Source organism: Dendrobates tinctorius, unplaced genomic scaffold (genome assembly GCF_039654945.1).
Source record: "Dendrobates tinctorius isolate UK_male_01 unplaced genomic scaffold, ASM3965494v1 ptg000332l, whole genome shotgun sequence".
Classification (NCBI taxonomy): domain Eukaryota; kingdom Metazoa; phylum Chordata; class Amphibia; order Anura; family Dendrobatidae; genus Dendrobates; species Dendrobates tinctorius.
This window is the reverse complement of record NW_027361998.1, coordinates 4,547,983-4,560,291: the sequence shown is the minus strand read 5'-3', so window position 1 is coordinate 4,560,291 and position 12,309 is coordinate 4,547,983. Positions and strand designations below refer to the sequence as shown.

General features: G+C 50.2%; 1 protein-coding gene across 1 annotated transcript; it reads left to right on the top strand.

Annotated features, from left to right (window-relative positions):
* Nucleotides 1–2,855: 2,855 nt before the first annotated feature.
* Nucleotides 2,856–12,214, top strand: ESCO2 (establishment of sister chromatid cohesion N-acetyltransferase 2). The gene is made up of 10 exons (XM_073561965.1): nt 2,856–3,092; nt 4,738–5,626; nt 7,686–7,755; nt 7,840–7,888; nt 8,158–8,281; nt 8,364–8,495; nt 8,726–8,815; nt 9,442–9,585; nt 10,499–10,671; nt 10,756–12,214. The coding sequence occupies exons 1-10, from the start codon at nt 3,040–3,042 to the stop codon at nt 10,886–10,888; spliced, it is 1,857 nt and encodes a 618-aa protein (XP_073418066.1). The 5' UTR covers nt 2,856–3,039; the 3' UTR covers nt 10,889–12,214.
* Nucleotides 12,215–12,309: the final 95 nt, after the last annotated feature.

Here is a 12,309-nt window from a genome sequence, read left to right as displayed (position 1 = left end):
AGGTTAATTTTAACATTGTGAGATAGAAGATCAAAAATAAAATCCAGAAAATCACACTGTATAAATTATATAATTTGCATTTTGCAGGGAGAAATAAGTATTTGATCCCCTACTAACCATTAAGAGTTCTTGCTCCTACAGACCGGTTAGATGTTCCTAATCAACGCGTTACCTACATTAAAGACAGCTGTCTTACATAGTCACCTTCATAAAAAACTTCTGTCCACAGACTCAATTAATCAGTCAGACTCTCACCTCTACAACATGGGCAACACCAAAGAGCTTTCAAAGGATGTCAGGGACAAGATCATAGACCTGCACAAAGCTGGAGTGGGCTACAAAACCATAAGTAAGATGCTGGGTGAGAAGGAGACAACTGTTGGTGCAATAGTAAGAAAATGGAAGAAATACAAAATTACTGTCAATCGACATCGATCTGGGGCACCATGAAAAATCTCAACTGGTGGAGTATCCTTGATCATGAGGAAGGTGAGTGATCAGCCTAAAACTACACGGGGGGAACTTGTTAATGATCTCAAAGCAGCTGGGACCACAGTCACCAAGAAAACCATTGGTAACACATTACGCCATAAAGGTTTAAAATCCTGCAGTGTCCGCAAGGTCCCCCTGCTCAAGAAGGCACATGTGCAGCCCGTCTGAAGTTTGCCAATGAACACCTGGGTGATTCTGTGAGTGATTGGAGAAGGTGATGTGGTCACGAGACAAAAATTGAGGTCTTTGGCATTAACTCAACTCACTGTGTTTGGAGGAAGAGAAATGCTGCCTATGACCCAAAGAACACCATCCCCACTGTCAAGCATGGAGGTAGAAACATGTTTTGGGGGTGTTTCTCTGCTAAGGGCACAGGACTACTTCACCGCATCAAAGGGAGAATGGATGAAGCCATAAAATCTTGAGTGACAACCTCCTTCCCTCCACCAGGACATTAAAAATGGGTCGTGGCTGGGTCTTCGAGCAAGACAATGACCCAAAAACATACAGCCAAGGCAACAAAGTAGTGGCTCAAAGAGAACCACATTAAGGTCATGGAGTGGCCCAGTCAGTCTCCAGACCTTAATCCCATAGAAAACTTATGGAGGGAGGTGAAGCTCCGAGTTGCCAAGCGACAGCCTCAAAATCTTAATGATCTGCAAAGAGGAGGGGGCCAAAATTCCTCCTGACATGTTCGCAAACCTCAACATCAACTACAAAAAACGTCTGACTGCTGGGCTTACCAACAAGGGTTTTACCACCAAGTATTAAGTCTTGTTTGCCAGAGGGATCGATACTTATTTCCCCCACTGTAGATAGATAATAGATAGATAGATAGATAGATAGATAGATAGATAGATAGATAGATAGATAATAGATTTCTGCGGTATATATATATGATGTTTTGCATTATGGTAACGTGAGAGATCACAGAACACTTAGTTTCCCGCGATTCTTCCATCAGATTCTGCTACATGGGAGACTTTCTGTCTCCGTTTCCCTTTGATGCAAATGATGACATTTCCCTGTGATGTTTCTTCTTTCTCCAGACGAGATGGAAATATCTAAACCGACAAATAACAACGAACCTTCATCCGACGGCTGCAGGACACAAGTGTGTGATGGCTCAGGCCCACAAGGTCTGTGACCGATGCCGCACACTGACGCCCCCCCCCCACACAGGACGCCATTGTACAAATACATGTAGTGTATCCCACCCGACTGCAATAGAGACAGAAGCCTCCTGATCCTCCTCAGGGGTCCCCAGATGATTAACCCCTTCCTGCATCCAGATGTCATTGATCGCAGGTTCACTTCTTCTAGACTAAAAAATAAAAAAAAAGTATAAAGTAAATATAAAAGTCTGAAAAAAAATAAAGAAATAAAAAGAATAAAAAGTAAAGATATTCGTTATCGCAGCGTCCGGAAATGTCCGATCCATAAAAATCGAAAAATGAAATGGAAAAAAAAAAAATCAAAATACAAATTTCCAGGTTTTCAGTCACAAATCCTCCTAATAAAAGATGCAATCCGAAGGAAAGAGAAGGTGATGTGACCCGGAAATGGTGACCGCCCGCACTCGTCGCCCCATGGGCCATTATGGGGACAGCCGTGGATTTTCTCTTCTCGTCCGGCCCTTATGGACCGTTCAGATCTTTCCTTGTAAATTTCCTGCCGTTTTTCCCGCGCACTGAACCCTGTAAAACAAATAAAAAAATAAATAAATAATAATAAAATAATGGCAGAATCACTTTTTTTCACGATTCGCAGCATTTGGAATTTTTTTCTCTTTTTCCAGTGTCCTACATGGTAAAATGGATCATTCAAAACAACAACTCGTCCCACAAAAGAATATATATACTGTATATATATTGTATATGATCTAATATTTCTGTGGGCATAACTATAAGAACTAATGAAGTCTTACAATTATTGTTCTTCCCAGAAAAAAAATGAAGGCCCTGATAAAACGCTATTTCCCATATTTAAAAAAAAAATAATAATAATAATAATAATATTGGGAAGCAAAAAGGATCAACTTTGAGCCGAACCTAGCAGAAGGCAATTTTTTTAAATAATGTGCACTATGCTATTTGGACACTAGATAGCGCAGCGTGTGATTTTAATTATTACACCGGCAATGTGCTTCTTTCTACACCAGATGGCGCTTTATTTCAGATGACTTTATTCTGCAATATGCTGCTTATACAGCAGAGGGCGCTCCGGATCATAATCATTCACCACATTTACGCGCCCTCTAGTGTTAAGATAGTAGAATGCAGTTCATTGAATATATCCCTGCGAGCGCCCTCTGGTGAATAAATAGCATATTGCAGTTATAATAACTAATCCTCCGCCCTCTGGCGGTAGAAGCCTCGTACTGCACGCTAGTGTGCTCGTTCCCGGGAAAGCTCGGGGTTGCGCCTTGCTGCTCATCTGTCTCCGCGCGGTGCATGCCGGGATCGGACTGGAGTTTGAACAGTCTGGCGGTAAATCTTTCCCGTCTGGTCGCTTCGTGCAGCGCTGATCACCCGCTCACACCCGACCATGGCCACCCGGACACCGAGGAAGAGGAAGCAGAGCTGGGGCGCTGCAGACGGGTGAGTGCGATCATATCCTGCCAGGGTTATAATATCGGGGGCGCGATCTCAGGCGAAATCTGCCCGATCCGCTCTGGACACAAGGACTGAGCGCAGACTGCAGTAATAACAGCCTGCGGGGGGCGCTGCGGTGCTAATGACCACCGTGGGGCGCTCAGGAGGCCGCAAACTATTGCACCTTCCGCGCTGCAATAATGTTATGTAATCGTCGCCTGTAATGACCGCAGCGGCCGCCGGGTGGCAGCAGAGAACAGCGGCGCTCAGTAGGAGCTGTAGTTCCGCCGGGTGGCAGCAAAGAGCAGCGGCGCGCATTACCTGCGGCGAGATCTGGTCATGCTTGAGAGTTGTAGTTCCGCAGCGACCGCCGGGTGGCAGCAGAGAGCAGGACATGCTGGGAGTTGTAGTTCCGCAGCGACCGCCGGGTGGCAGCAGAGAGCAGGACATGCTGGGAGTTGTAGTTCCGCAGCAGCCGGAGGCCGCAAAGCACTGACGGGGCCAAGGGCAGTACATAGAGGTAAATTCCTATGATCCGGCATTTTATAATCCGGAATCTCCGGTAGTCCTGCACGTATTCTCTGCTTCTGATAATCCGGCCCTGATTATGCTTCTATAATGCAGATTATTTTGTAATCCGACACTGCTCGGTCCTCAGTCATTTGACAGCTGCTGGATTACCAGATATTCTGGATTATTGGGCGGCCACAGATCTGGCATGAATCTGCTAATCTCGGTGATTGGTCTCGTCTCTGGTTTTTGTGTGTAAGGCTCTGTGCCCACACTGCGGTTTTTTCCGCCGGCTCAGAAAGAAGCTTCCCAGTAACCTGCATGTGTAACGCTCAGGAATCGCGGCTGGAGACGCAGCGTCCGCCCTCATTCCCGCACGGCTCAGCCTTCCCCAATGTTCCCAGAAATCGCGCAAGAAACGGGAAAAAGACGCGTCTTACGCTAACGTGGGCACATAGCCTAACGGTAACGTCAGATCGGCGGATTATCGGACTGTCAGTACCGTCAGATCGGGGGGTGGCGTCTGAGGGTCCTGCGGTGTTTTGGTGGCGGATTGTCGGACTGTCAGTACCGTCAGATCGGGGGGCGGCGTCTGAGGGTCCCGCGGTGTTTTGGTGGCGGATTGTCGGACTGTCAGTACCGTCAGATCGGGGGGCGGCGTCTGAGGGTCCCGCGGTGTTATGGTGGCGGATTATCGGACTGTCAGTACCGTCAGATCGGGGGGCGGCGTCTGAGGGTCCCGCGGTGTTATGGTGGCGGATTATCGGACTGTCAGTACCGTCAGATCGGGGGGCGGCGTCTGAGGGTCCCGCGGTGTTATGGTGGCGGATTATCGGACTGTCAGTAACGTCAGATCGGGGGGCGGCGTCTGAGGGTCCCGCGGTGTTTTGGTGGCGGATTATCGGACTGTCAGTACCGTCAGATCGGGGGGCGGCGTCTGAGGGTCCCGCGGTGTGGTGGCGGATTATCGGACTGTCAGTAACGTCAGATCGGGGGGCGGCGTGCGAGGGTCCCGCGGTGTTTTGGTGGCGGATTGTCGGACTGTCAGTACCGTCAGATCAGGGGGCGGCGTCTGAGGGTCCCGCGGTGTGGTGGCGGATTATCGGACTGTCAGTAACGCTCGCCCTCCTCTCTCCCGCAGCCGTGGCCCGTCCTTCGGCACGCCGGTGAAGAAGTTATTGGCAGACTGCAGCGTGGTGCTGACTCCGCTCCAAACCAGGAACCTGAACAGCAGCGGCCGCACGAAGTGTTCGCCAGCGCCGCGCAGCGCGACCACCGGGGACCCCCGGGAGAAGGAGAACATGGCGGCCTCTCCGCAGAGGAGCGGCGTCGCTCGGAAGCTGATCGTGTCGCCCCAGCCGGCGGAGCGCGCTGACGCTTATGTCTTCTCCCCGGTGAAGTCGCCGGTGCCGGCCGTGTCCTTCTACAAGAAGCAGAGTGACTACGTGACGCCGATTGAGCGGAAACTGATCAGCGCCAGTAAACAGCGCGGCGGCGGGGAGGACGTGACGCCACCGGCCACAAAGGAGCCTCCGAAGGTCACAAGGACGAGGAAACTGCCGAGCGCCAAGAAAAGGAGGTCGACCGGAAAGACCGTGAAAAAAAGCCCCCCAAAAACCAGAAGTCCGACCCTCCCGGAGCCCAGCAAGACATCGCCCCCAGAAGAGCCGGTCGCCCAGAAAACCGCCATCTTGGGGCTGAAGGTGAAGCCGCGGCCGAAGTTAATGGTGGGCGCCGCCTTCTTCGCCACCAGCAAGAAGCCTCACTCCGCGCCCCGGCGGCCCCCCGCGCACCTCAAGTTCCCACCGTCTTCTAAGTCCTCGTTCAGACCCGTAAAAGAGAGCGCCGCACCAACCGTAAAGACTGAGGTCAGCGCCGCAGGCAGGAAGGAGGCGGCCGGCGGCAGCCAGGAGGGAGGTGAAGGTTGTGTGTCCTCTATCGGGGGGAACGGTGAGAGCGAGGGGTCCGATGACAACCAGAAGGGTCCGGAGGAGGAGAAGAACACCCACCCGGGACAAGAGCGCGACGCGGTAAGGACGGCATGGGTGATGGGGGCTGTAGCTGACCAGCGGCCTGCAGAAAATGACCCCCGATCGCCGGTCACACAGGGGAACAGAAAGGTGAAAGTTTATCAGAAGTGTAAAGGAAGGAAAAAAACAAATGTTTTCGGTGTTGTGACGTCCGGAGGAAAAAAATAACGAAATCGTGCGGGAAACGTCACAAATAGAAGAAAAAAAAACTGGACAGTATTTTATTTTTTTTCCTTATTAGTTACCAAATCTTCCCCCAAAATTATAAAAAAAAAAACGAAAAAAGCAATGAGTGCAGATAAAATCCTCTGCTCTCCACGAAAAAAACAAACCCCTGTACAGACGCATTGGGGGGGAAATAACACAAAAAAAAAAAAAGGCGCAAAGACCGAAGTGTAAAAAAAAAAATAATAATAATAATAATACCATATATATAAAATAATACAAACTCTATAAGTTTGGAGCCCCTGTAGTTGTGCTGATCCGCAGGACCTTGTTACCCGGGAAAAAAAAATTAGCAGAATCACTTTTTTAAATGTTAATTTGAGAATTTCACCGCACTTGGAATTTTTTTTTTTCCTGTTTTTATTCCAGTAAAGAGAACGGTGACATTTAGAACTACAAGTCGACCCGCGGGAAAAAAGGAACAGCGAGCCGTTATATGGGGATGGAAAAGTAAAAAAATAAAAATTTCACTGTAAAAAGCGAAGGAAAAAAAAAAAAAAAAATGGAAAAAGCTGATGACTACTACTCATCAGCGCACGCCTCGTCTCACTGAGAGCAGATGACGCTGATGAGTGTTCACCCATTGCCTGTCCATAGTAATAAATATGTGAGATAATTTGTGCAGTGAGTGTGCAGCTTACTGTACATGTATTTAGCTAATAAAAAAAAATGGCGTGGGGTTCCCCTTATCTTTATTAACCAGATGAGGGAAAGCAGACAGCTGGGGGCTGTGTTCTTATTCTGGGAAGGGGTCAATAAGCATAAAGGTTCCCAGCCTATTGCTATCAGCTCACAGCTATCTGCAGAGCCTTTACTGGTTATTAAAATGGGGTACCCATCCCAAAAAATGTTAGGTCCCCTGTATATTCAATAACCAGCAAAGGCTAAACAGACAGCTGCTGGCTGATACTAAAAGGCTGGAAAGGGGCCATGGCTATTGGCCCCCTCACAGACTTAAAACATCAGCTCTCAGCCGCCCCAGAAATATCACATTCATTAGATGTTTCATTTCTGGTGCTTTGCCTCGCTCTTTCCACTCGCCCTGGTGCATTAGCAAGTTGAGTGATGGTTTTGGGGTTGTCAGCTGTTTTATGTCTGCTGTGATACCAAGCCCAGGGGTTAGCAGTGGAGAGGTGTCTGTAAGACGTCCCCTTTTACTAACCCCATAGCCAAATTTAAAAAGACAGAAAAAAGTCCTTTAATTGAACAAAACGGTCCCCCCCTCCTCTTTACCCATTTATTAATGTCAAAATAAAGAATTAAAGTGATACTCACCTTTCCAATAATTCATAATTCTGATGTCCCACAACGATCTCCAGCTCTGCTACATCTGATTGCATTGCTGAGTGATGGCAAACATTGCTCAGCCAGATCACACTGTATACGCCTTCTCTGGGCATCTTGCGGGCTGTTATTTTTAGACTCGGGGGGGGGGGGGGGGGGGGCAATATCCATGGCCCCTTAGCTGCCTGAGACTACCAGCCACCAGCTGTCAGCTTTAGCTTGGCTGGTTGTCAAAAAAACCACAATTTTTAAAAAAAATTATATAAATAATGAAAATAAACGGCGTGGGGACCCCTCTTTTTTTTGATAACCAGCCAAGCTAAATCTGAGGGCTGCAGCACACAGCTGTCAGCTTTACCTGCGGTGGTTATCAAGAACAGGGGGCACCGGCTGTTGATCCCGAACATTAATAAGAAATCAGTGTTCAGGTGCGCTCATCTCTAGTTAGTGATTCTTGTGGATTATGGCAGAGGAAGTTATTTCTTACAATTTTCTTTTTCCTGCTGTCTCCTCCGTCCGCTGCTGACCTCCTTCCCCGATGCCTGCGCAGGGAGCGGCCGATGAATCTCGGATGATATTTGACACTGACGACTCCATAGTGAAATCCTCGGAGAAGAGAGGTACGGGGGTCGGGGCCGCGGCCGCTGTGAGCGACGCCACAAATAATGCAAGAGTTAAAGTACCTTTTTCTTCTTGTGTTGCAGACTCCACGGTGTACCCGATCTTCAGCACCCCGTCCGTGGCCAAGAAGCGGTCAGCGCAGCTTTTTACTTTTAGCTTTGTAGTGTTTTGCTCTGTTATCAGCCCTGAAGTCCCCGCGATCGGCTCGTTGTCCCGTTTCCTCCCTGACTCGTGATTGTCGTCCTGAGCTGTAATCTGCAGTCATCTGGTAGTCCGGAATATCTCGGCAGGTGCCGGATTACCAGACTTCTCCGTTTTCTTGGGCTTTGCACATGATTGTCTGTTCATCTTCTATCTATGATCCGATTTCCATCTTTGTCGTTCTTCTTTTTCCCCCTCAGACCCGTAGATTTTCGGGGGGATCTGACGTCCCCCGTTTGCTCCAGTACTCCGGCCGTGACTAAAGCCCCGAAACTGAGCAAGAGGAAGGACGGCAAGAAAATGGACGACGATCAGCTGATCATTGTGAGTCCGGCGCGAGATCCGCGTACTGCTGAAACCCTCTGTGCTGCGGATGTGGGCAGTGACCCAGTGTCTCCCTCTGCAGGACGCGGGGCAGAAGCACTTCGGTCCGGTGTCGTGCGGCTCCTGCGGGATGATCTTCTCGGCCTCCAGTGCGGAGGATGAGGCTCAGCACGCGCAGTATCACCAGAGGCTGCTGGAGCGGCTCCGCTACGTGGTGAGGACCCTCCTGTGGTGGGGCGGCCGCGGACCTCTGCTGGCAGTCAGCGAATGGGCGTCAGTCTAGTGCAGAACTAAGCCGTCTCACAGCTGAGGGTTCGCTGCAGTGTATCGCCATCACCCTAAACATGGCCACCCCGTTCACTGACAGCGAGCAGAGCTGGTGCGACCGGCTGCCAGCGTCTCTGCACTTATTTCTTACCTTTTATGGACTTTTTCGCATCGCAGGGCTGGAAAAAAGAGCGAGTAGTGGCTGAGCTGTTTGACGGGAAAATCCTGAAGATCTGCCCCGACGACCCAAAATACGCCAGGAGGAAGGTGAGGGGTTAACGCTGCACGTCCCTGACCGATGTTCAGTGCTGACTGAGGGGGGGGGGTTGTTCTCTTCTCCGGTCATCTCCGGAGCTGCGCTCTGTTAATTCTGCTCTGATTGCTGCACAGAACGCTCTCTATAACAATTTTAATAAAAAAGTGTAGCGATCAGGCGGCAGATGTTTGTTTCCAGCTCCGGATGTGAAAAGAGAACAAGGTAAAGGGACAATACGAGATTAGAAAACAAAAAAATGTGCAAACTGTGGTCGCGGGAGCTGATGTCAGAGACCCCCAGAGAGGGTTAATTACCAGTGCTGCGTGTACAGATCGGTAGCTCCTCCCCTCCTAGTGATCATGTGATCGGCGCAGCGGTATAGCGGGTTCATATTTTATATTTTTGTTTGGATTTTTTGTATTTAGTCCTTTTAGGGGTTCGATCCTGCGATCGTCTGATCGATTATCCTGTACACTGGACAATCGCGGGATCAAAACTAATCTAAGGGGACTGAAAAAAAAAAAAATAAAGTAAAACTAAACTGAGCTGATCCTGGACAGTAGAATGTTTGGCCGCAGCTTTGGATGTGACTGGAGGACGGGGTTTTTCCTGTGGATTGTGGTTTTGTTGCCTGCAGGCGGAGGAGGTGCGAGAGCTGGTGGACGCGGAGCTCGGCTTCCAGCAGACGAGCCTGAATTCTCCCGCCAGGGCGTGCACCTATCTGTACGTGACCAGCGATAGGAAGATCGCCGGGTGCCTGATCGCCGAGCCCATCAGACAGGTACGTGGAGCCGCCCCATGGTCGTCGTCCGTCATCTGCGCCACCCTGCTATAACATGGGCTTCGGCAGGATGTATGTGCAGAGGTCAGTGGTGTAATTCCAATAGTCCAGTAATCTGGAAGGTTGCAGTTGTCCGCTATAACATGTGACGTCAGGTTACCAATAGTCCGGTATAATGTGAGCTGATGCTCTAACGTAGGCTTGAAGGCCGTACATCACCCAACTGGCAGGGGATCGGTGGGATTACAAGGCAGGAAAGTCCCGTAGGTCCAGACGTACTGTGATGACACTAGTCCAGAAGATCGCACGGGCATGCTCTAACATAGGCTTGGAGGCGATGAATAATGCAGCTCGGGGATGAGGGTGGTAATGAAGGCATAGCAGCAGCGTGGCATTGGGTGATGGCGCAGTATGGGACTGGCACTGTCTGAAATATACATTCATGTAGATGCTTATACATAGGTGGTCAGGTAATAAGCCGCTGCCAGTGGAAGAAATGGCAGAAAATGACGGCAGATGCTGGAGTATTGTACGTGTCTGCTCTAACATAGGCTTGAATGATTGAAGATTGTGGCTGTAATATTGATTGGAGGATTAGACGTGCGCCCTCTGATTTAGGATTGGAGGGTTAGACATGTGCCTTAGGCTCGGGATCAGACGCGCGCTCTCCGACGTAGGCTCGGGGGGGGGATCAGACGCGCGCTCCGACGTAGGCTCGGGGGATCAGACGCGCGTGCGCTCCGACGTAGGCTCGGGGGGGATCAGACGCGCGCTCCGACGTAGGCTCGGGGGGGATCAGACGCGCGTGCGCTCCGACGTAGGCTTTTAGATGAATACACTTGTGCAGTCCGGAGACTTTGTCTGACCCTCCGGGCCCCCAGGTCTCATGTGTTTGCTTTGATCTCTTCTGCAGGCGTTCCGGGTTCTGGCCGAGCCGCCGTCTCCTGAGGACAAGTCGCTGGAGCGGCACAGAGCCTGGCGCTGCTCCTCTGACCCCCAGCCGGCCATCTGCGGCATCAGCAGGATCTGGGTGTTCGCCCCGATGCGCAGGAGAAACATCGCCAGCCGCCTGGTGGACGCCGTGAGGTGAGGGCGCCGCTGATCTCCACCTGGCAGTGTCCTGTCAGCGCCCTCCTGTGGTGACACCCAGGATGTTCTCTTGTCTTGCAGGAGCTCCTTCATTTACGGCTCGCACCTGAACACCGATGAGATCGCCTTCTCCGACCCCACGCCGGACGGGAAATGTTTCGCCAGCTCCTACTGCGCCGTCCCTGACTTCCTGGTGTACAACTTCCTCAGTTAGATGCTGATGAGAGCAGTAGGTTCTCCAGCCCTGCTGGGAGTTGTAGTTCTTCAGCAGTTGGAAGCTGCTTGTTTAGTTTTTTGCACTTTGTTTCGTTTGCTGCTAGAACAGATCGTCCTCGTGCTGCTTTTTTTTTGGGTCACAGGACGAGGCGGTCGGACCCTCGGTCCGGCTAGAGCGTTCTTTAGTGCCCGGTGCCTCCAGTAAAGGGGACACTACAGAACGCTCCACCTGTACTATAAATGAAGAGTTTTATTTCCTCCCCCACTTCCAGTCATTACTGGCAGAGTCCTCGTAGCTTTGGGACTGGTTATGGGTTACCACTTCAGTAATTGCCATTTAAGCAATTCCCTAACTTGTTTGGTCACTTCTGGATTCTTGTCCAAAAAGAAAAGTTTCTGGATGATGAGAAGTTGGAAACTTTTGGAACTTTTGTTCCAGTATCTCTTCTTGCTGTCAGTGAATGGGAACATTGATTATTTGCACCAGCGCTCGGGGGTCCGGGTCCCGCAGCCGTGACAGTTTTCATTCCCTGATGGCAGCAGCGATCTTGGAGGTGACCTCGCAGACAATAGTAGGTGGTGACTCCTTGCCGCTCCTTGTCCTCTCCTGTCTTCTGTCCTGTAAATATTTCCTTGTGTGATGCTGGTACTTGTTGTCCACCAGTTACATTCTCATTGCTGATTTTGCATTATGGATAATCGCAGCCCCCCCCCCCCCCCCGGGACTGGGTCACATGACACAATATTTTATCTTAAAGTTGCTGTTTAAAATAATAAAACTTATTTCTTTCTTTCTTTTTTTTTTAAATCTAAAGTGACGCTTCAGCACAAACGTAACTTGCTGTAGAGACCCCCCCCCCCCAACCAATCACATTAATGGCCTCTCCGTTCCGTGACCACGGAGATTCCGGCATTGATACACCCATCCATGGATGTAGCGGCATTCCTCTATTACTCCGCCTGGAAATCTTTGCTCTGATCGGGGTCTGTCTTGTGTATCCTGATACCGTCGTCACGGATTGGATGATGGGGTCTTTATAATTGAATAGGTGGTCCATTTATTCTTATGTTTCCAGGATGGGTTACAGAGGGTCGGCACATGGGGAACATGATCCAGAATTGTGATTTAACTACAGCAGAGCAGATAGGGCTGATGGGCTCGGAGATAAGCGGTGGAGCCGGAGGGGCCACAGTCCACGTCTGCCCACCATCAGCAGCTTCCATCCATGTGAGCGGATCACTGCTGACCGCAGGGTTTTGGGGGCTCATTGCCGCTTACTGCCCTCTACAATGAGATGGGAACATCTGGCAGAATTTATCCTCAGCTTACGGAATCTGGAGAAAAAAAAAAATACTGCTAAAACTACGAGGACTCGGTGCAGTCAGTCTGCGGCCACGATAAAATGCACAACAGCCTCT

Bases quoted from the DNA above. Each gene is read 5' to 3' on its own strand.
- ESCO2 (XM_073561965.1), top strand. From the start codon at position 3,040: ATGGCCACCCGGACACCGAGGAAGAGGAAGCAGAGCTGGGGCGCTGCA. The intron at 7,756-7,839 runs GTACGGGGGTCG...CTTGTGTTGCAG, and splicing joins GAAATCCTCGGAGAAGAGAG to ACTCCACGGTGTACCCGATC. The intron at 9,586-10,498 runs GTACGTGGAGCC...TCTCTTCTGCAG, and splicing joins TCGCCGAGCCCATCAGACAG to GCGTTCCGGGTTCTGGCCGA.